Source organism: Dreissena polymorpha, chromosome 9, assembly GCF_020536995.1.
Source record: "Dreissena polymorpha isolate Duluth1 chromosome 9, UMN_Dpol_1.0, whole genome shotgun sequence".
Lineage (NCBI taxonomy): Eukaryota > Metazoa > Mollusca > Bivalvia > Myida > Dreissenidae > Dreissena > Dreissena polymorpha.
The window spans coordinates 91,562,104-91,587,076 of NC_068363.1; the positions used below are offsets into that span (position 1 = coordinate 91,562,104).

The 24,973-nt window shown below is 35.2% G+C and overlaps 2 protein-coding genes across 3 annotated transcripts; both read left to right on the plus strand.

Annotated features, from left to right (window-relative positions):
• The first annotated feature begins 424 nt into the window (after positions 1–424).
• Positions 425–23,003, plus strand: LOC127845190 (FMRFamide receptor-like). 2 transcript variants are annotated; one of them, XM_052375942.1, is made up of 3 exons: positions 425–837; positions 4,514–4,585; positions 18,316–23,003. In XM_052375942.1, the coding sequence occupies exon 3, from the start codon at positions 18,434–18,436 to the stop codon at positions 19,598–19,600; it is 1,167 nt and encodes a 388-aa protein (XP_052231902.1). In that variant the 5' UTR covers positions 425–837; positions 4,514–4,585; positions 18,316–18,433; the 3' UTR covers positions 19,601–23,003. The 2 variants fall into 2 exon arrangements, with proteins under 2 accessions (XP_052231902.1, XP_052231903.1); XM_052375943.1 differs by lacking the exon at positions 4,514–4,585.
• Positions 9,154–9,744, plus strand: LOC127846259 (keratin-associated protein 10-7-like). Its single transcript, XM_052377429.1, has one exon. It carries the CDS (start codon positions 9,154–9,156, stop codon positions 9,742–9,744), a length of 591 nt encoding a protein of 196 aa, XP_052233389.1.
• Positions 23,004–24,973: the final 1,970 nt, after the last annotated feature.

Here is a 24,973-nt window from a genome sequence, read left to right on the forward strand (position 1 = left end):
TGTACGCAGTAAGCAGTAAATCACCGACTTCCCTTTTCCGATATGTCAACATGGAAATAAATATGCATAATAAAAGTTGTATTTTAAATATACTATCGTAAGTAATCTAATAAAATAGTATGTACATCTAAGTTAATACGTTTAGATGAATAACATTTTACATTTATTTCTAAATCTTACTGTTATGTTTCATACATCAACTAGTGATCAATCAACATAATAACTTCCCAACAAATAATTCCTAGAATCAGACGAAACGATTCTTGAAACGAAACATTATGACATATTAGGTGATTATGATCTTGTTCTAAATTCCATTAATTCCCAGAGTGCCTGCATTTTCATTGGTCGACTGATAAACCCAGATCATGCTTTTAACTAGAGGAAGTTACCGCAACAATGTAACAGCATTGAGTTTATTACGGCTTACGCTTCTGGGCGACACAGTCAAGACTCAATAATATCTCAACGGAGCTTGGATGTAACGATTTCTAAAGAAAATCTGCAGAATGGTGCTGGCTGCTGACTGGCTATCGCGGGTTTGTGGAAATCACATCACGCGAACTTAGACGGATTCAGTAATAATTTGAATAATTATTCATAATAACTTATATAACAGTCAGTTCAAAAAAGGTGTCGCTCAGTTGATCGGAGCGTGTTGTGTTTATAGATTGCAATTTTGTGAATGTTGAAGATATCTTGACGTTATACTCTGATGGACATGCTGCACTGAATTTAATATTGAACTACTTAAATGTCAGAAAACACAAACTTTAACATACACGTGGGGTAATTTGCTTACCGGCGTTTATCGACAGAACATGAAACGCATGAAAGGTAAGATTCTGTGTGTTTTATTTGTTTTTTTATTTCATTTTCTTTTACTTTTATTATAATACATATTGATATTTTCTGACAATAATACTTACAATGTTATACATGTTTCAAATAATGTACTTCGTTAAAGTGATGAGCAATTAAACAATATGCATAAAAGCAACGTTACTGCATTTGTTGTCAAGCAAATCATATCAGTTACTTATTTAAATATTATTTGAAATATGACATACTTATCATTGTATACAAAAACAGTATTCTTTCTTGACTGTGCCATGTCCTTGATTGACGCGTTATACATTTTAAATGTCAAACATGTCAGAAATAAGATTTAATCAATGTCACTCATCCTGAACAATGTGTTGAACATGAACCTCGTTTAAACAAGGCTGAAACAGAATTTGTTTGGATAGAAAAACACACAGACTTTTGCACTATTCCTTGACAATTTTTGAACATGATGTTCTACACCTGTGTTATATGTACTTTCTGAGAAACATTCTTGCAAATGTCTACTAATATTGACAAAAATAGTTTGATGCACGCAGAAAGCACTGACATTTTCGTCGAAAGTATTTTTTAACAAAAAATGATGCGACCTACAGAACGGTTTATTTCAGTTCTTGATTTTACGAAATATCAGCATCTGCATAATAAATAATCAACCTTAAAATCGCTTTTTAATGTTGGTATTAAAATATATACTCAATGTACATTTCGTTGTACAATATACTCTGTTTCTGCAATATCAAATTAGGAGAACACCGCAATAATTTCAAATACATATTATGAGTATTTATAAAATGGTCTTAAAGGGATCTTTTCACGGTTTGGTAAATTGACAAAATTGAAAAAAGTTGTTTCAGATTCGCAAAATTTCGGTTAAGTTATGATATTTGTGAGGAAACAGTACTACTGAACATTTGCCATGGTCTAATATAGACTTTATATGCATCTTTTGACGATTTAAAAACCTGAAAAATATAAAGCGTTGCAACGCGAAACGATTGAATAATTTGGAGAGTTCTGGTGTTGTCGTTTAAATTTGTGAAACTACGAAGATTGCTTATATAACGTATCAAATACGCATCTTTTGTATGCTTGGCAGGATAGCTCAGTTGGCTAATGCGTTTTTGCTTCAGGATTCCGGGGATCACTGGTTCGAGCCCTGCTGCGGCTACTTTTTTTCCTTTTTAAAATTTTATTTTTGATTTTTTTTTTACTGGACCTTTTAAAATTTAATGTTTACATTTATCAATATAAGGCATTTAATGACAAACTTCAAAACATGCCAACATCTGTGAAAAGGCCCCTTTAATAGCAATAAATATAATATACGGACGTACTGTGCTTAACCAAACATTTCGTCATGTCCATGTGCAACAGAAATTACAATTTAACATATGTTGACCACTTGAAATACCCCATGCCGATTAACAAACTCGTATATGATGCTTGTATAATTCAGCGGTCGTTATAACTCTGTTAATGAGGCAAACCAAAAACTTTCTAATATCTTCTCCCAGAAAAGCAAGTGTCCACAGCTTTCCTATCCACATCGTAGCTTCACTGTCACCCGTGTAAAGGTCATGATGCTTGCAAATTATCGCATGAGACCATTACATAAGCAATATGGCAAAAGTATCATTTACAAATAATTGCTAAACACGATTCGACTTAAATGCATGCTATCTCTTTAAAATTATTGCCCCTAAATCAAAAATCGCCACAGTAGATTTGCATAAATAGTGAAATGTTTGTTGATGAGCAATTTATTTAAATGGCATCTTAAAGGGGTCGTCCAACAGATTTTACGTTTTGTTAAATTGACAAAAATTTTAACAAAATGTTGATTCAGATTCGCACATTTTCGTTTTAGTTATGATATTTTTGAGGAAATAGTAATACTGACCATTTACCATGATCTTAAATATCTTTTATATGCATCTTTTGATGATTTGAAAACCTGAAAATTATAAAGCGTCGTGCGACGCGAAACGATTGAATAATATGGAAAGTTCTGTTGTTGTCGTTTTATTTTGGGATACTAGGAGGATTGCTTATATAGATAAAAAAATAAATCCGCTCTAAGCATGAGCTTTGGGTGATCGAGTGGTCTAGTTGGGAGACTTTTTACTCCACGATTCCAGGGGTCAGTGGTTCGAGCCCTGTTGAGGGTTACTTATTTTCCTTTTTTAAATTGTATTCTTGTTTTTTTTTACTGGAGATTTTTAGTTCAAATGTTTAAATTTATCAATATAAAGCATTTAATGACAATCTTCAATTCATGCCAAAATCTGTTGGACGGCCCCTTAAAAGCGCATATACGGGTTAATATGAGTTATCGCAAACTTAAACATTTAAGCAATACCACATATTTTAAATATTAAGAATACTATTAGTTTATGCATAATAAAGAAAAATGCAACATTTATTTTAGTACTATAGCGTACACTTTTTCTATTATGTAGTAGTAGAATGATCATGACCAAAATTAATGAATGAATGATGATTGCATTGATTTGGTTCTTATAAGTTTAAGGCCACTTTGGTCGCCCGTTAAAATTTTATTTTGGTAAAATTGAGTTTGTTGGCCTGTTAAGTGATTTTCCCATGAAATATGTATTGTCTTTTTCGATTTTCGACAATATGTCCGGTAATTCCTGAGCGTGATCTCAAAAACTAGCATTCGGAAGCAAGTTGATGAACATGTATATGCATCATTCTTAAAAACTGAACATGATTGACTTATTTAAAGGTCATTTACCAGTCCTACCGCCCTGTTATTTATGTTCATTCATTATTAGGCAAATTCAAAACCAAGCCTTCAAATGGTCATGCTAATTTTTTTTCAAAATAATCCAAACATTTATAAAGCACAAATCTTAGAGCAAACATCAGTTTTACTGAATGTTCGTAATGAGAACTATTCGTTATATTGAATACAATTTCTTTAGCATGAACACCAATTACTTTAGACGCTTTCGGGTTACGAAGCTTATTGTATTTTAGGGATTTTTTATGTACAACCATAGTTTCAATTTTCATGTTTCACATACCAGGTTTAATAACTTTACAGAAAACATATTATAGAGACACTTAGGAACATTTTACTTTCGCTGTTTAATAAATAACTCGTCCAATTAAATATTAATTTCTTACATTCTTGTCAATGTATCATTATGTCATCTATTATCAGTTATTAATAATGGATTAAGTATCCAGTGGTAACTGCAATACAAAGGTATTATACATATAGGTTGTTACATGTCAAAAAAGTATTCTTTGCTTTCCTCAAACATAATCAGGATAATTATTATAATTAATTGTAATGTATAACTAATGATTATGTATGAAGCAACATCTTTTTTTTATTTTGTCCGAAGTTTCGTACGCACTAATTCTTGTAATCTTAATTGTATCATTTTATCATTCATTTTAATAATTATTAAAACGGAAATAAAATGAAAACCAATTTTCTAGCACTTATATTAAATCATTTCGCTCATATATGCGATTCTAACATAAATGCTCTCCGCATTACAACCGAACTCATTTTCAGAAATAAAAAAAACTTCACAGGCAATAACAATATATTAACCATATATTTATTTTTAATTTTACATTAAATGCATTAGCAGAGATCAATATCAAGAGATGTAATATGTCGCTGTAGGGTTTTCCCACAAGTCTCATCTGACGGATGCCAGCGATGCAACGGAAGCAACCTGAGTCATTCAGACTGAATGTATGTGACAGACACTCTGAGCCGTGTTCTGAGAAAACTGGGCTTAATGCATGTGCGTCAAGTGTCGTCCCAGATTAGACTGTGCAGTCCGCACATGCTAATCAGGGACGACACTTTCCGCTTTTATGGTATTTTTAGTTTCAAGGAAGCCCCTCCTTACCGAAAATCAAGTTAAGGCGGAAAATGTCATCCCTGATTAGCCTGTGCGGACTGCACAGGCTAATCTTAGATGAAACTTTACGTACATGCATAAAGCCCAGTTTTCTCAGAACGCGACTGCTCTATTGTTGTAAAACTAACCAAATACTTACTTTTTGGAACTGTTAACAATAACAGACACATGCCGTTGCAAACTCAACTACATTTCTTTTAACACAGATTTCAATCATATTTATATAAATGCGCGTTGTAATCAAATTGAAATAAAGTCGAAATAAAATAAAGATTAGATGATAATTAAAATATGACATTTGATGAATAGAAATAAATATATTAACACTAGCTGATGAATAGTAAGCATTTGATGCGTTTAAAATAAACCACTTCCAGATTATTTTTATTGTTATCACTGATTATCACTGATTGAATAACTTTGGATATTATTTCTCCAAATTTATTTTCACATATATTTTATGCGTTGATTGAATTGGTTATATGGCGATAGAATAATGTCCCGTTTAAAGACGCTGATAATCTTTACAAAAAGTATAAACGTATAAAATACATATCCTGCATTATTATATGGATATTTAAATGCGCCTGTATTTGTTTTTTGTAGAGATAAGTCAGAACGCGACTTTTATCGATATCTCAATTGTATTAGCTCTACTTCTAGCAAATGGTTATTAATATGCTACTAGAATATATCATATGTTATGTTCATATTTAGCATATACAACTTGTTGTGTGCGGAAAAGTGTGTATACGTTCAAAATGTTCCAATTTTGTATCATACAATAAACCGTTCGTATACCGATACGGCTAAGAACGGTAAGAACGAAAGTTACGTATCAATCAGCAAGCTCGTCTATTCATATGGATTAGACATCCAACAAAACTTGAAAGATATCGTCAATTAGTTCATATAGTCGACGTGAATAAGCGTGTGTACATTTAAAATGTACTCATACATAAACGAGTCGGTCCGGAAACGTCTCTAAACTGAAAGAACATTTCTCTCATAGGTAGCAGTACATTTATCTTACCTACCGTCAACTCTCTCCTAACAAATAGTTTAACCCATTTATGCCTAGTGGACTCTCCCATCCTTCTAAGTTTGATCCACGTATTTCCAAAATTAGGGATGTCTAGTATATTTATTTCTATATTTAGAACAATTCTTACAGAAATTCATTTAAGCAAACAACGTAGACCCTGATGAGACGCCGCATCATCCGGCGTCTCATCTGGGTTTACGCTGTTTGCAATGTCCTTTTTTCAGGAAGCTAGGCATGAATGGGTTAAGTCATCGTTTACACAATTGCAGAATAATAATTAAGTATCCCTTCATTTTAATTATTATCTTATTATTTTCTTCCCGAAGAATGGATACAGCAGGTGTGTTTCTTTCTGGCTAGATTCAACGTGAGATATTATGTAGCACCAAGGTGTGATCATCATTATGGAACTTATCTAATTAGAATACTATCCAACTTGTTTGAAAGGATCGTTGATTGACAGTTAGAGGCAACTGTTAACGAAGATTGGAGTGTATAATGTGGGCATGCAAACAACATTCATCTCACCAAATTAATTTACAGAAACCTCTAAAAACATCATCAGGAGAGAAACTTCGCTGACACCCAAAAAAAACGTGTATAATATAAATCCTTGCACCTGATCATTTCAATTTCCAGAAATAAACTCGAAAGTTAACAATGCATAACTTGCACACTCTACAAATCTTCATATCTGAATGTGTTCGTGGTTAACAGATAGTAATCACCTCTGTATCTAAATGAAGGCTTATGTTTCTGGTGAAAACAAACGCACGGATTGAACCCTATTAAGATAAATGAAACAATCAGGGATTATTCAGAAGCATATTGTATGTCATGTTTGTTGCGTTATCAATGACGGGTTTGGCATGAATAACATACCCCCCTGATAATGCGGGCATAATAACTGCTGCACCACACCCATGTGTCACATAATGCGGGCATATTTACTGCTGCACCATGTCCATGTGTCACATAATGTGGGCATATTGAATGCTGCACTATACCCATGTGTCACATAATGCGGGCATATTTACTGCTGCACCATACCCATGTGTCACATAATGCGGGCATATTTACTGCTGCACCATACCCATGTGTCACATAATGCGGGCATATTTTCTGCTGCACCATACCCATGTGTCACATAATGCGGGCATATTTTCTGCTGCACCATACCAATGTGTCTTATAATGCGGGCATATTTACTGCTGCACCATACCCATGTGTCAAATAATGCGGGCATATTTACAGCTGCACCATGTCCATGTGTCACATAATGCGGGCATATTTACTGCTGCACCATACCCATGTGTCACATAATGCGGGCATATTTACTGTTGCAACATACTCATGTGTCACATCATGCGGGCATACTAACTGCTGCATCATACCCATGTGTCACATAATGCGGGCATATTTACTGCTGCCCCATACCCATGTGTCACATAATGCGGGCATTTTTACTGCTGCACCATGTCCATGTGTAACATAATGCGGGCATATTTTCTGCTGCACCATACTCATGTGACACAAAATGCGGGCATATTTACTTCTGCACCATACCCATGTGTCACATAATGCGGGCATATTTACTGCTGCACCATGTCCATGTGTCACATAATGCGGGCATATTTACTGCTGCACCATGTCCATGTGTCACATAATGCGGGCATATTTACTGCTGCACCATGTCCATGTGTCACATAATGCGGGCATATTTACTGCTGCACCATGTCCATGTGTCACATAATGCGGGCATATTTACTGCTGCATCATACCCATGTGATACATAATGCGGGCATATTTACTGCTGCACCATGTCCATGTGTTACATAATTCGGGCATATTTACTGCTGCACCATACCCATGTGTCACATAATGCGGGCATATTTACTGCTGCACCATACCCATGTGTCATATAATGCGGGCATATTTACTGCTGCACCATACCCATGGGTCACATAATGCGGGCATATTTACTGCTGCACCATACTCATGTGTCACATAATGCGAGCATATTCACTGCTTCACCATACCCATGTGTCACATAATGCGGGCATATTTACTGCTGAACCATACCCATGTGTCACATAATGCGGGCATATTTACTGCTGCACCATACCCATGTGTCACATAATGCGGGCATATTTACTGCTGCACCATACCCATGTGTCATATAATGCGGGCATATTTACTGCTGCACCATACCCATGTGTCACATAATGCGGGCATATTTACTGCTGCACCATACTCACGTGTCACATAATGCGGGCATATTTAGTGCTGCACCATACCCATGTGTCATATAATGCGGGCATATTTACTGCTGCACCATACCCATGTGTCACATAATGCGGGCATATATACTGCTGCACCATGTCAATTTGTCACATAATGCGGGCATATTTACTGCTGCACCATACCCATGTGTCACATAATGCGGGCATATTTACTGCTGCACCATACCCATGTGTCACATAATGCGGGCATATTGAATGCTGCCACATACCCATGTGTCACATAATGCGGGCACATATACTGCTGCACCATACCCATGCGTCACATAATGCGGAAATATTTACTGCTGTACCATACTAATGTGTCACATAATGCGTGCATATTTACTGCTGCACCATACCCATGTGTCACATAATGTGGGCATATTGAATGCTGCACTATACCCATGTGTCACATAATGCGGGAATATTTACTGCTGCAACATACCCATGTGTCACATAATGCGGGCATATTTACTGCTGCACCATACCCATGTGTCACATAATGCGGGCATATTTTCTGCTGCACCATACCAATGTGTCTTATAATGCGGGCATATTTACTGCTGCACCATACCCATGTGTCAAATAATGCGGGCATATTTACTGCTGCACCATGTCCATGTGTCACATAATGCGGGCATATTTACTGCTGCACCATACCCATGTTTCACATAATGCGGGCATATTTACTGTTGCAACATACTCATGTGTCACATAATGCGGGCATACTAACTGCTGCATCATACCCATGTGATACATAATGCGGGCATATTTACTGCTGCCCCATACCCATGTGTCACATAATGCGGGCATTTTTACTGCTGCACCATGTCCATGTGCAACATAATGCGGGCATATTTTCTGCTGCACCATACTCATGTGACACAAAATGCGGGCATATTTACTTCTGCACCATACCCATGTGTCACATAATGCGGGCAAATTTACTGCTGCACCATACCCAGGTGGCGCTAATGCGGGTATATTCATTGCTGCATCATACCTATGTGTCACATAATGCGGGCATATTTACTGCTGCACCATACCCATGTGTCACTGCACCATACCGATGTGTCACTGCACCATACCCATGTGTCACTGCTGCACCATACCCATGTGTCACTGCTGCACCATACCCATGTGTCACGCCTGCTGCACCATACTCATGTGTCACGCCTGCTGCACCATACCCATGTGTCACTGCTGCACCATACCCATGTGTCACGCCTGCTGCACCATACCCATGTGTCACGTCTGTTGCATCATATCCATGTGTCACGCCTGCTGCACCATACCCATGTGTCAGGCCTGCTGCACCATACCCATGTTTCACGCCTGCTGCACCATACCCATGTGTCACGCCTGCTGCACCATACCCATGTGTCACGCCTGCTGCACCATACCCATGTGTCACGCCTGTTGCACAATACCCATGTGTCACGCCTGCTGCACCATACCCATGTGTCTCGCCTGCTGCACCATACCCATGTGTCACGCCTGCTGCACCATATCCATGTGTCACGCCTGCTGCACCATACCCATGTGTCACGCCTGCTGCACCATTCCCATGTGTCACTGCTGTACCATACCCACATGTTCGCCTGCTGCACCATACCCAATTGTCACGCCTGCTGCACCATACCGATGTGTCACGCAATAAACCTATTCTCGGCGAAATGTTCGAAGCCTTTCAAATACTACACTGTTCTCTCTTATAGTTAAATGTTAGTGTGAATGTATGTATCGACATTCACTCGAAAGGCATTTAAACTAAAGCATATGTTTTCTGTTTTTATTTAAGGCAGTAGTAAACACCAATTCATTTCAAAGTGCGCTTTAAATGCGTGAAAGATAGAGATTATGAAAATCGTACAATGTTGCTCCATATAATAATTCTCTTTTTTATTTATTAGGAAATATTTCTAATAAAATCTTGTCATTCGACAAATGCATTTACGATTAAAACAAACAATATTAAGCACGATATAATGATAAATTGCAACTAACAGTGCATCAATTACGTCTTAATGTATATCCTAATTTTCTGCATAGATTGGAGATTAAAAACTAAGCAACCCTTTCTTAAATTAAAAAATATTATATAACAGCTCAACTATAAAAAACTTTAAGGACACATTTTTAGTCACACTAAATTGATTAGCTCAATTAATTAAGCTTCCATTTCCAATTGGCGTTTTATTCCAAAATCAGTCTTACCAATTGGCATAAAATGTTTCAAAAACCTGAAATAATTTATGATATAAATTATTGTTATATATTCGATCACATACAATAATGCCAAGAAAATTTCCATAACAATTATAGGTAGATTAAGGATCTTATAATTGGTATGAATGATATATAATCAATAATATCATATCAAATGTGAATGAATATACACTATTTACTGCAGTATACAACAAGCTTTAGTATTCATAATGTAAACAATCACATAGACCACTAAATAAATTATATTTATGAGAGGTTCTCATCAATTTTAATAAAGGGCCCTTAAATGCGTTTTTATGTTTTGTAAGAAAAAAATCTTTATGTGGATGAATAATAGCCTCATCAAGTGAAACGTGTGAAGTGCGTTTAGCAGTTTGTTTCTGATACAATCAACATGTAAAACTGCTGAAGCAGTTTTATCTCTTGATCACATACTCAACAAAAAATATAAAAATGTTGTCACTTAATTTCGATAAAGATAATTTTTAAAGGAATATATTTTATGGAAACGCCATATTCATTGAAAGGGAATTATTAAAAAGAAAAGCGGTATTTCAATAAATTAATATAATAATTTATAGCGCACGAGTTTCAAACTGGACACCACAATATAAAGACATGAAAAATCAAGACTGTATACGAATTTATGTAATATTGTATTAAAATGCATTCCGTTAAGAATATTAATATACTAGACATATAACTTCTGTTTAAGTATTGTTTTTGTGTTTTTTGAAGAATAGGGACGCAATCATTATTCTGTCATTTATCTGCTGAAAAACGTTGCTGGATCTGTACCTACGACTGGGTTAACTACTGTTTTAGAAATATACTTAGCGGGATACCTAATAATTTAGGACTTACACGACATCGTTATGTTTATTGGAACATAAATGGTTCCATATGCCCTCGGATGAATATTTGGTAAAGTAAAGTACAGGCTCACACCGTAAATATTTCAAAACACTGTCGAGAGGAACAAATATCTTATCTCCTTCACCATGGTGACCTATAATCTATATTATCAAAAGCAGCGTCAGAACCAGCATAACCCATTTATGGCTAGGGGACTCTGCCATCCTTCTCAATTGGATTAATTTATTTCCAAAATTAGGGATGTCTAGTATATTTTTTCTATATTTAGAATATTTCTTACAGAAATTCCTTTAAGCAAACAGCGCAGACCCTGATGAGACGCCGCATTATGCGGTGCCTCATCTGGATGTACGCTGTTTGTGAAGGCCTTTTTGCTAGACGTTAGGCAGAACCAGCTCTACGTCATAATCCCCCTCAACAATAACGCATGGTGCAGTTTATCGGTACACCGTATCGGAATAACATCAAATTGAATTAACACGTTTTTTAATAAAATAGATCAAACTTGTCTTATTATGTTAATGGTATCAACGATTTCATCATCAATTTGATATTGTTATTGCGAATGCAGTAAACGAATATGTTAACACATGATATCTTCCAAAAAGTGTACAATATCAGGATATATGTTATACATCAATTCGTTTAATTGATACATGTTTATGTTGAAGAAATTGTATTGTTAATTGACAGTTTGTTTTTTAAATTATTTTATAACGAAAGTCTTACATTCAGTCTTTTCCTAAAATTAAAGCTGGTTAGAACAATTTCCCTGTCTGTTAACACAATTCTTTCATGCAATTTTAAGGAAAGACATACAGACAGGTAGGCCCAGCGTAATGCCTATACCTAAAATCAAACTTCAAGACGGGGTATTAATTAGTGCATTTCTGTTTTGCTGAGAAAAGTTGGATAATATAAGAGTTCATCTAAACGCAAATGAACTATATTTTCTTATTGTTAAAATACACAAAATGACTCAAAATAATAAAGAATACACTAAGTGTCCTGTGTTTTAACCCATGTATGCCTAGAGTCTTGAAAAAAAGGCCTTGGCAAACAGCGACGACCCAGATGAGACGCCGCATGATGCGGCGTCTCATCAGGGTCTGCGCTGTTTGCTTATAGGAATTTCTGTTTAAAATATTATAAACATAAAAATAAATTTACTAGACATCCCAAATTTTGGTAATAAATTGCTCCAATTTATAAGGATGGGAAAGTTTAATAGGCATACATGGGTTAATTTCGCACCAAATACAGTTTGAAGACAATGATGTTATTGCAAAAAGTCTTTAGTCTTTTTCGCGTGGTAAATTTGAAATGTTCAGATACAGAATAACATTAATATGACTTTACATAATCTCAAACATATTTTATTGACATATTACCATTAGAAATGAACATTTTAAATATAAGTCAAATAATCGGCTATTCACAACACATACACATTTAGTAAAATTGGTTCTTATTTTAATTATGAAAAATAGTAAAACAATATCTTTATATTAGTGCAAGACAATTGTAATTCAAACAGACTCCTCCTTTTTACTAGCATGTCCTGTTGTTACTCATTACGTTAACGAGACCGTATTTAAGTATATAAAGTATTTATTTATTTGAAGTATTTAAACGACCTCGTTACCGCAATCTTATAAACATCAAATATGTGTTGCAATTTATTCAATCCCATAAGCCAGGGCTTCTCATTAGTGTTCGTAACGATACGACAGGCATATAATCAGCATTAACCGTAGCATGATATCGCACGACTATTCATTTTTTTCTTATTTAAAACCTCGTTATTAATCCCGTACAAAATACAGTTAATTCTTTTAGCAGGATGGTTTCCGAAATTAAGCAGATTTTAATGAATAGTCGCGGGTCTGGGAGCAAAAATATAAGCTCAATTTAATTCTTGCAGAAATCATTAAGGACCAATCGATATAAATTTGTTTAATTCAAACATATTTTATTTCCAAAATAGTTACACAACTACAGAACATATATAGAAATACAACTGTTTTGAAAAAAGGGTAGGACCTAAAGTTCTAACAACATTATTGGTGGTCTTTCCCTGTTCTGTTATTTACATTGCATATATTCGTGACGATAGCGTGATTTTGTAAAGCTGTAAGTTACATGGTCAAGATTACATTTGTATTAAGAGAGCAAAATACAAGTGCGCAAGTAAAATACAAAAGAAAATCATGGTTCGTAAAGCATTGGAAATAAAACATACAGTACAACCTTGAGATTGTGAAGTCCTGTCCAGAAGAATAAACATAACTATGCGCTACAACAACATTATGAAAAACGCTTTGTCGTCTTAATAAATATCTGAACATTTTTAAATATGAAGCAGTTGGTGTCATTATCTAACATGTCATTACCAAAAAGCATTGTATTGCAATTTATTTGTTCAATTGCGTGTAGGGTTTCAAAAAGAGTAGTACGTTGTTCAGAAAAGCGTGGACAAATAAAAAAGAAATGATACACTGATTCAACTTCTCCACATACGCATAAAGGTGAAGGTTCTAAGTGATTGATGAACAAGTGCAATTTCAAATCGCTACAGTTATTCCTTAGTCGAGCATGTAATTTGTTTAACATAATTGTATTACATGCGTACATGTAGCTAAATTTAAAAAAACTACTGCAATGTGCATGTAAATGCAATTGATTGCCTTAAGGCCGTTACCTTATACTGAATACTCGAAAATCTAAATATTTAAACAAAATGCGAATCTAGTTCCTAACGGACATTTTTTGAATCCCAAATAATAACAAAATTTCATGAAAATAAATAAATGTTTATTATTATGGTACAGGTTGGATAGATTGTACAAATTTGTTTTTAATCGACATATCCGTAGTTTTTATACTCCGAATGTTTCAAAATAGTATATCAGTTTTTCAATGGTCTTTGATAAAAAAAACGTATTCATTACAGTATACGTTTTAGTTAAGTAGGTTTGCCCGAACAAAATAATACAAATAATCCTTATTTATAATAAACGTAAGGTGTTACAATGAACAATGATGATTTAGAAAGCTTATTTTCATCGACATCAAACATTAATGAGACTACAAAAAGAAAGTGATCACATCCCTAACACTGGAAGTCGCCCTCTCATCATCATATTTAATATGTACATTGTGTTTATTCAACGAGAGCCATCCGCATTGTTTAGCCCCTTTTATATTCTGTTACACAAATAACCATCACTTACAGCCCTTATACACATTTACATTATTCTTAAACAGCCAAAATCTTTCACAGTTAACCGTACGCCTTTTGCCTATCAAAACAGCAAATCACAAAATATTTTCACCCGTCGTTAGCAAAAATGATTAAGTGATTTTGTTTTCGATAGCATTTATCGACAGAAACAGTTGTCAGCAGGAAAAGAGATGGAAAAGTGATCATTATCTGTTTGTTTTTTAAAGTAGAGTTTTAGTTCTCAAGACAAGCAAACGTGATATAACGGGGGAAGTTATTAATTGCTGTGAATAAATATGAAACACTTTGGGATTTTAAGAACATGTTTGCGCCGCGCTATGTGAAAAGTGGTTTGAATGCATGAGCGTACATTTTCGTCTCAGATTAGCCTGTGCATTTCACACAGGCTTATCATGGACGACACTTTCCGCCTAAACTGGATTTTCGTCAATACGAGTCTTCCTTTAAATTCAATATTCCATAACAGCGGAGAGTGTAGTCCCTGATTAGTCTTTGCGGACAGCACAGACTACTCGAGAGTGTAGGCCCTGATTAGTCTTTGCGGACTGCACAGACTACTCGAGAGTGTAGGCCCTGATTAGTCTTTGCGGTCTGCACAGACTACTCGAGAGTGTAGTCCCTGATTAGTCTTTGCGGACTGCACAGGCTACTCGAGAGTGTAGTCCCTGATTAGTCTTTGCGGACTGCACAGGCTACTCAAGAGTGTAGTCCCTGATTAGTCTTTGCGGACAGCACAGACTACTCGAGAGTGTAGTCCCTGATTAGTCTTTGCGGACTGCACAGGCTACTCGAGAGTGTAGTCCCTGATTAGTCTTTGCGGACTGCACAGGCTACTCAAGAGTGTAGTCCCTGATTAGTCTTTGCGGACAGCACAGACTACTCAAGAGTGTAGTCCCTGATTAGTCTTTGCGGACTGCACAGGCTACTCATGAGTGTAGTCCCTGATTAGTCTTTGCGGACTGCACAGACTACTCGAGAGTGTAGTCCCTGATTAGTCTTTGCGGACTGCACAGACTACTCAAGAGTGTAGTCCCTGATTAGTCTTTGCGGACTGCACAGACTACTCAAGAGTGTAGTCCCTGATTAGTCTTTGCGGACAGCACAGACTACTCGAGAGTGTAGTCCCTGATTAGTCTTTGCGGACTGCACAGACTACTCGAGAGTGTAGTCCCTGATTAGTCTTTGCGGTCTGCACAGGCTACTCAAGAGTGTAGTCCCTGATTAGTCTTTGCGGTCTGCACAGGCTACTCGAGAGTGTAGTCCCTGATTAGTCTTTGCGGACTGCACAGGCTACTCGAGAGTGTAGTCCCTGATGAGTCTTTGCGGACTGCACAGGCTACTCAAGAGTGTAGTCCCTGATTAGTCTTTGCGGACAGCACAGGCTACTCGAGAGTGTAGTCCCTGATTAGTCTTTGCGGACTGCACAGGCTACTCGAGAGTGTAGTCCCTGACGAGTCTTTGCGGACAGCACAGGCTACTCGAGAGTGTAGTCCCTGATTAGTCTTTGCGGACTGCACAGACTACTCGAGAGTGTAGTCCCTGATTAGTCTTTGCGGACTGCACAGGCTACTCGAGAGTGTAGTCCCTGATTAGTCTTTGCGGACTGCACAGGCTACTCAAGAGTGTAGTCCCTGATTAGTCTTTGCCGACTGCACAGGCTACTCGAGAGTGTAGTCCCTGATTAGTCTTTGCGGACTGCACAGGCTACTCAAGAGTGTAGTCCCTGATTAGTATTTGCGGACTGCACAGACTACTCAAGAGTGTAGGCCCTGATTAGTCTTTGCGGACTGCACAGGCTACTCGAGAGTGTAGTCCCTGATTAGTCTTTTCGGACTGCACAGGCTACTCGAGAGTGTAGTCCCTGATTAGTTTTTGCGGACTGCACAGGCTACTCGAAAGTGTAGTCCCTGATTAGTCTTTGCGGACTGCACAGACTACTCGAGAGAGTAGTCCCTGATTAGTCTTTGCGGTCTGCACAGGCTACTCGAGAGTGTAGTCCCTGATTAGTCTTTGCCGACTGCACAGGCTACTCAAGGACGACACTTTGCGCACATTCATAACACCACCTTTTTATAGTGCGAAGCTCATTGGTTTGATCCAACTCGGAAAACAAACTTCATTTGATAACAATTATCAGGAATAAATAAGAATAACGGACTTCAATAGATACATTGTAGGTATATAAGTATAGTATAACGTGATTCAATCTTTAACTACTGTTCTCATTAAAAAAATGCAAGTTCTTTTATTAGCATTCGTGTATATTAAACGCTCAAATGTTAACCTAACTGGTATATGGCTTAAAATTAAATTTACCGAATTAAACAGTGATTGAACATTAAGATTACATTCGTTAAATGGGCCCTGGTTTGGTATCAATATCTAATCAATTCAATATTCTGTCTCACTTTTTTAAAGTTTTTTTTTATTAGCAATAGCATGATGCTTAACAGTTTACACATGTCCTTTCGAATGTTGAACTTGAATAAGACTAAAGTTTGATCAAGAATAAATGAGTCCACATATAGCTGAGGTCTGATCTTGTTCGTGAGCTGACCGAAATCTTAACCCTTACAGTGCTGGAACCGAATTTTGAAGGTCTTTGCAAACAGTTTGGATCCAGATGAGACGCCACAGAACGTGGCGTCTCATCTGGATCCAAACTGTTTGCTATTCTGATAGTATTCTTTGAAAAAAATCAAAGAAAATGCTAATTTTATAAATTCAGCAGACGACATTTTCGCAGACGACAAATTTCCCAGCATGCAAAGGGTTAATCTGAGTGGAAACTTAAAACGTCTCTTCTAACTTGAGCTTAAACTTTTGAAACAATGCCCTGTACTTTCCACTTCGTTCGTTCGTGTTAAGATTACTTATACACTTCAATCAATGGGATCTTAAGTGATATTTTATGTTGTGTTTACGCTTCTTGTCTTAATGTTTCACTTTAATGATTTTTATGACTCTTTATTAAAAAAAATATAATGCGTTAGGCTTCGTTCCGTGAAACGATTTTTGGCGGAATGCTCGGCCTCTATAATACGAGAAGTCCTATTAGTCCTTTCTTTATTCGTTATTTTGTGCGCGTTAACTCCTGGAACGATATTTTTGTTTCGGTCCGATTACATAATATTACGGGGTTAAGCTAAATACCTGACCTGACCATCTAATTGTGTATATGCAAGCAAGAATAACGCATATGACAAGTGTAGTTTCTTTATTAAAATATAATGTATATTATTTATGATTTAAAATTTGTTTCAAAGGATAAAGTTGGTGCTTATCAATATGCAGACAATGCTAGTATTAACCATATCGTGTCGCATAATGCAAATAAAAATCAACAAACTTTAATTGCTACAGATCTGGAAAAAACATATACCCATGTGTTCCTGTGCACTTTTATGTTTTATGTTTTTATCAACTAAACAAACACACGATTAATACATTAGTTTCAGCAGAAACATGCCTGTTGCCATACGATTTTCTGTTCTCACATAGTCAATAAATTACTCGACATGTTCCATACATTTTGACAACTCCTTTTTGTGTAACCATTTTTTCAAACACGTATTGAAATAGGATAGCCAAACGAACGTTAGCTTCAACATTTAAATACATACCAATCAGAGGAGTCATGAGTACACCGATATACAACCATACAATATAAATGTATACATATCTGAGCAAATAAATATTAATATTATTGTTCATGCAGTGCTACGGTTGAAAAAGCACGAGTACAAGCAACTAGTAACAACTATTGATAATATTTTGATGGAAACGTCACCAATTATCATTTAAGAATAATGCATATACATTTTACTTTATAAGATGTTACATGGAGAATATGTACGCATGCGAATGTTTGTGTATTTTCAGATAAAGAATGAATGTTTTGTGCAATAATGAATCGCTGGAACAAACCAAGAACAGAATCAAGCTTCTTCAATTAACTGGCGAGATGAAATAAACTTCAAATCTTTCAACCGACTCGAAGATGGATGATCATAACTACAAAGACGTGTACATCGATTATGAAGCATCATTTAATACGACAGCCTATTACGATTATGAATATATTTTTAATTTAACGAACCTATGCCAAAATGATATGCAGAAACTAATAGAGAGTATACCAGGCTATTCACTCTGTATGATTACTTTGTTGCCAATTTTATGTGTATTTGGGATCATCGGAATTATTGTGACAATTATTGTGCTGAGTCATAAAAGCATGTCCACCTCGACAAATAATTATCTTATATCTATAGCAGTAACCGACCTATTGTTCTTGATAGTACTTGGTGTGCGAGTTTTCGACACTCGGCTCGAACGTGTTACCCACCACTATTACCTAGTGGTTATGACGTACGGAAGTATTGTTATAAAGGTTTTTCTCTTGGCCTCGATTTGGCTGACCGTCATGTTAACAGTGGAACGATACATTGCTATTTGTCATCCACTTCGTGCAATGACACTGTGTACCGTTGTACGTGCCAGAATTATCATTATATCAATCGTCGTTATTGCCATTCTGTATCATACCGTTGATATATTTAGATATGAAGTTCAGTTTCACTGGGATCCATGTGTGGAACAAGACGTGCCTGCAATACATTATACACAACTAGGACTAAATCAAGAATTTCGTAAAGTGTACAGCTGGGTGGATTGTTTTCTTCTTGCAGGTGCCCCAATTATATTGGTTTTCATTCTAAACATATTACTGATATTAGAAATACATCGTTCAACAAAATATTTGCGCTATCACTTGGCGAACGACTCTAACGTACGGACAATCATCTCGAAGGAGGAAAAGAGACTAACATGGATGCTTATCATGGTTGTGATTGTGTCCGTTGTGTGCCAAGGACCTTACATCATTCTCAGTATGTTAAAGAGACTGTTTCCTCCAGACATACTTTTTGCACATTTTACCACAATAACCTATGTAACCATATTGTGGCTACTGATGAGGTCTTCCTTTAACTTTATCATATACTGTTGGTTTAGTGAGAAGTTTTGGAACACGTTCAAGCGGACCTTATGCGCAGCAAATTGGAACCGAAGCTTATACACCAAGTTCTGTAACAATAGTGAACATGGACTAAGTAATAACAACCGCAAGATCTCTGTAATACATAGCAAAGAAACTACTTGTTAAAACTAGAACAATGTGTAGCGTATTTTAGACACGATTACATAAATATACGTGTTTTATTCGTAGGAAGTATTAAAACACAATGTGGAATGTACCAAGTGAAAATTAAGAAAGTTTACATCATATCTTTTTGTTTTAGCATAATATTAAAAACAGACTAAAGAAGATGCATTGTTTAACATGTGAAAAGGTAAAATATATTGGAATTATATTTATCTCATTGGCAATATGTTCATATAATAAAACATAATAGTAAATCAAACATACTTGTCAGAGTAAACATAATGGTGGTGTACAAATCAAATTGAAAAGGATTAACGATATGTTGATTGTAATTCTGTACAAATATTTGTTTTGCGTGTTGTGTTTGTGTGTTTTTTGTGTACGCATATCTATTTATATATGTATGTATATGTGTACAAATGGCACATATTTCAACCTTAATGGCATTTTAACTATAGTTATTACACCTGTATCCACAAAGCGCATAAATGGGTTGTCATACTTAATTCATATAATGCGAGGGGCATTATAATCGGTTAAAATGCGGCGGAGCAATGATAAAGGTCGTAGACTATTTAAAACATGTTTGTTTTAATAATAAACAAACTCATTTACCATAACGATTGTTAAATTTTTTAATATTAAAATAACATTTACCACCAAGTCAATTTATGATATTGAAAGGATTTTTTTAACAAGTTATATTACTTACACTAGTACAATATACCTAATGTGTAAGATGGTATCAGAGTGACAACTGCAAAATATGATGTTTTTACACCCAGAACACTAGCAACCCATGAATGTTAGTCGAGTTTACCTTCTATTTGCCTCTCTGTCTCTCTAAACTACACATACATTCAAAGCCTTGTAATCTCTTTTGTAGCGTTATCACACTAAGCTTTATTTTTATAAATGTTTTTTGTTTTCTATCGCTTATGTTATTCTTTGAAATAATAAATTAAATATATATTCGAATCCAAATATTATGTACATTGCAAACATATTGCTACATGTTAACAACTGCATGCATATATATATATATATAGATGTGTGTGTTTTTTTGTTACGATATTATATAAAGTCATGATTTTACTTTCAAGATTAAATAACTATGTTCTCTGAAAATCACAAACAATATGTTTAAGCATGTGCTGTTAATTTTAATTACATATGAACCGTCTTTTTTGACAAAGTCGTTTGGCTCCAACAGTTGTTTTCGACTTCTGTGTTATTTGGTCAACGTAAGGCATATTAACTGCATTTACCGTTGCATCGAATATTCCGTATCGCGATAATACATGCAATCGTTCAGGGAGAAAACCCGAAACCCGTTGTCTTACGAGGAGAGATTTAAGCACATTTATTCCCAATATGACACATTATTAGTGACACATTCTTTCACTGAACGTTTGTTCCGGTCATCAACAGTAGCCCGACTTGCGATGATTTTGACCCTGTGTTAGCAATATGTGACACTGAGGCGTACAGAGCAAATTGAATTTTCCCGGTTAGACTGATGAACATACATTTGCATTTTCTGATAACTTTTGTAGAATTTATTTTCTGGACACACTTATTTTCTTGGACGGTATTTTTGGTTTAAATGGTCCTTTTCACAGATTGTGTCATTAAATGCTTCATATTGATAAATGTAAACATTAGACCTAAAAAGCTCCAGTAAAAGTCAAAGATACAATTAAAGAAAGAAAGAAACGTAACCCATAACTGTGTTCGAACCACTGACCCCTGGATTAAAGGTCTAACGCTTAGACCACTCGGCCAACCGTGCTCATATAATGAATGATGTATTTTATTCTTTTTATAAGCAATCCTCGTAGTGTCGCAAAATATAACGACAACAAACGAACTCTCCAAATTATTCAATCGTTTCGCATTGCAACGCTTTATAATTTTCATGTTTTTAAACCGTCAACAGATGCATAATTATAATGTATATTTTAAAGCATGACAATCGTTCAGTACTACTCTTTCCTCATAAATATCATAACTTCTACAAACATTTGCGATTCTGAAACTTTTTTTGAGTGTTGTCAATTTTCCAAAACGTGAACAGTTCACTTAAAGCCATCAATCGTCTCCAAGATCAGTTCAGAAAATAATATGCTCCGTTTGACCTATCAAGCAATATGCTCCGTTTGACCTATCAAGCAATATGCTCCGTGTGACCTATCAAGCAATATGCTCCGTGTGACCTATCAAGCAATATGCTCCGTGTGACCTATCAAGCAATATGCTCCGTTTGACCTATCAAGCAATATGCTCCGTGTGACCTATCAAGCAATATGCTCCGTTTGACCTATCAAGCAATATGCTCCCTTTGACCAATCAATCAACCTTTTATAATTTAAAAAGATCTGTAAACATATTCTAAGATGATACCGTTCATAATTGCTCAGAATGACGACGATTTCCTTCAACGGAAAGATGTAGATAGGGCTTTTTTTGTATCAACTGGTTTCAATATAATGCCGTAAACATGTTTGTTGTATTACAACGTTGCTATGCTCATGCCATTGCCTGTCCTTTATGGAATACACGATACTCGGGGTCATTTAAAAAAAAATGATCTTGAATTAGGGGACATTGCGTCCATTAAAGGCTTTCCCAGACATTTTGTTTGCCGATTTGGTCCCTGCCATTATAAATGCTGTAAACTGGGGAGTTAAGATCGGACTATAAACGCGTCTTGCATAAGCTTGTCGCCAAAAATTTGATCAAGATTTTGTATTGTACTCCACCGACTAGGTCATCATAGGTGTCAATTGGTGATATATTGCAAAACCAATATCTTGCTTTTATTCGCGATTTCGCTCTATATGGAACTAACGAAACAGTCGATATTACCTGCTATGGATTCTCCGTTCAATATTGCTTAGCTTTTCGACGATTTCTTCAACGGTAATATTAATAAATGACCCTGTTTGTTTTTTCTGGAATATATGAGCATAAAAATATGTTTCTCTACGAAGTGTTAAACTAAACGTCTTTATTTTATCCCTGCAAACCTTCCACAGTGTTATTGAAGAAATATTTTCTTTTAGACCTGGATCTGTTTGTTAAATGTGTTTGGAATAACTTCTGTATAGAATTCAATCCTGATATATATGAATTTAAATCTCTGATGACAAATCTTAACTTATACGCGTTATGCTTGATATAAATATTATACTGAATAGCATTGACCTAGGCATCCAGATATAAAGTACAATTTGAGTAGGATAAAATAACACTATGGTTGTGTGCTGAATATGTAAGGATACCATGCATGTGTTGTTTTATTTGCCTTATTAACAGTGTTATATAGAACATGTATGGTTTTAGCATATTCATTCTAAGTAAATGATGTATTTAGAGCCAATAAAGTTTATGATTAAAACAATAGCGTTGTTTTATGGCTTTCGAATGCTTCATTGTTCAATACGTTCTTTGTTTTGTTACTTATTAAAATAAGCATGTTGTGACAACATAAATAACGCGCATTTTTAATTCGATACTTTTTTTAAACACCTACGTATATGCCATATAGTATGATGTGCTCATAATGAACTCATACGTAATATTATGTTGCATTATATGACATTACAAAATATTATTCCATTAACGTATCATTTCGAATTATTTAAAAGTTAAAATAAGGTTTAAACCCAAAAGACGTGTCCGGTGGCAGGTGACCGGTAGCTGCGGAATCCTACAGACAGAGTGCAGAAATATCCTTTCACGTAGCCTTTCAGTTAATGAAAAAACAGTGTCTATATGTTCCCAAAAATTTGCTGATAATATCATTAGAATTATTGTCTTAACTCTTGTTATTTAAATTTATTACATAATATTTTATTTTTACTGTGTTTTAATATAGTAGCCGACATTGTGTTAGTTCTTAATTCTTGTACAGCATTTTTATTTATATCACACAATTTTAGAGTATTAATACTTTAATTAATGCTTCATAATAATATCAATCACTCTTTTTTATCAATTTAATGTATATATATGTTTTGTACAATGCCATTAGTATAATTATATAAACGAAATGACATACTTACTTGTAAAGAGAAATTTATTGAACATTAATACGACAAAAAGGGGTTTAGAAAGCCAATAATGATTGTTAAGTAGTGTACATTACAAAATTACAACGTTAGGTAAACGAAATACCATAACAGTAGAACAATGAAAATGAAATTTAGTTATATTTCACTTCTTTATATGTAAAACAAACTTCTATGACAATCAGTGACCTATTGAGTAAATACCAATCCTATAATATTGGAAAAGAATGGTCAACACTTAACACTTTCATTCTTGAACACAAACATTTGGATTTTATAAAATTTATATTAAGTCATCTTTTGTCAATATATGTATGATATATTCAAGAGTAATATCAAAGGCGCAACATCAGTAGAGTGAGAGCTAAAAGAACACATGAAAAAAATGCCATAATCGTGAATAGGTTAAAAATAGGTAATGCCATTTGTTGGACACATACAAAACATATTAAGCAGCAAATAAAACAAAGACCTGTTAAGATAGTGGTTTTTATTGCACGATATACACACATAATACCGCTACAAACTGCACAGAAATCAGTGCGTATCATTAGCAATCTGCACAGAAATCAGTGCGTATCATTAGCAATCTGCAATATGCATGCGCACCGCTATATGTTTGTCATCAACATTTTTTTTATAGCAATCCCCAATTAATATATGCTCCCTATATGCGTAATTTTTAAGCATTCCGTAATATTATCAGACAGACAGACTCCCGAATTATACGGTCATACTGATTACCAATGGCCTACACACATACAGAGCATTCCCAATCAAACCTCTACTTGACATGCACTTTGATTAATAACCAAATTTACATATAGTAATGAAACAAATCGTACCCAACAACAATCTTCTTTCTTAAAGATCCTTTATTTGTTACAATCGTAAAATCTAGGATGATAATTATATGTAATGACCCCCCCCCCCCCCACCAAGTTTGCAAATAATTTTCTATATAGCAATCGCCGCGATAAGAAGAAGATATTTAAAAATGTTTGGAAACATATTTTCTTGAAATTTAAACTTCATTAGGTTTCACTTCAAAGAGATTCAATTTAGTATCCATTATGATGCACTTTGAACCAGAATTTATCGCAGTTGCCTATTTGAATGGATTATAACTGCATAATTCAAAATCAGGACTGATAACTAAATTGATGTATCTTAACTTAATATATATACTCGATCAGCGAAATAATAAATAATCTTACCCAATGGAGCAGAGAGATAGCGCATAATATTATTATTTATTTTTTTTGCATTTTCACGAACTTAAAAAAATAAATTATGCGCA

Excerpts from the sequence above, each read along its gene's own strand:
- LOC127846259 (XM_052377429.1), top strand. The coding sequence starts at position 9,154 with ATGTGTCACTGCACCATACCCATGTGTCACTGCTGCACCATACCCATG.
- LOC127845190 (XM_052375942.1), top strand. The coding sequence starts at position 18,434 with ATGGATGATCATAACTACAAAGACGTGTACATCGATTATGAAGCATCA.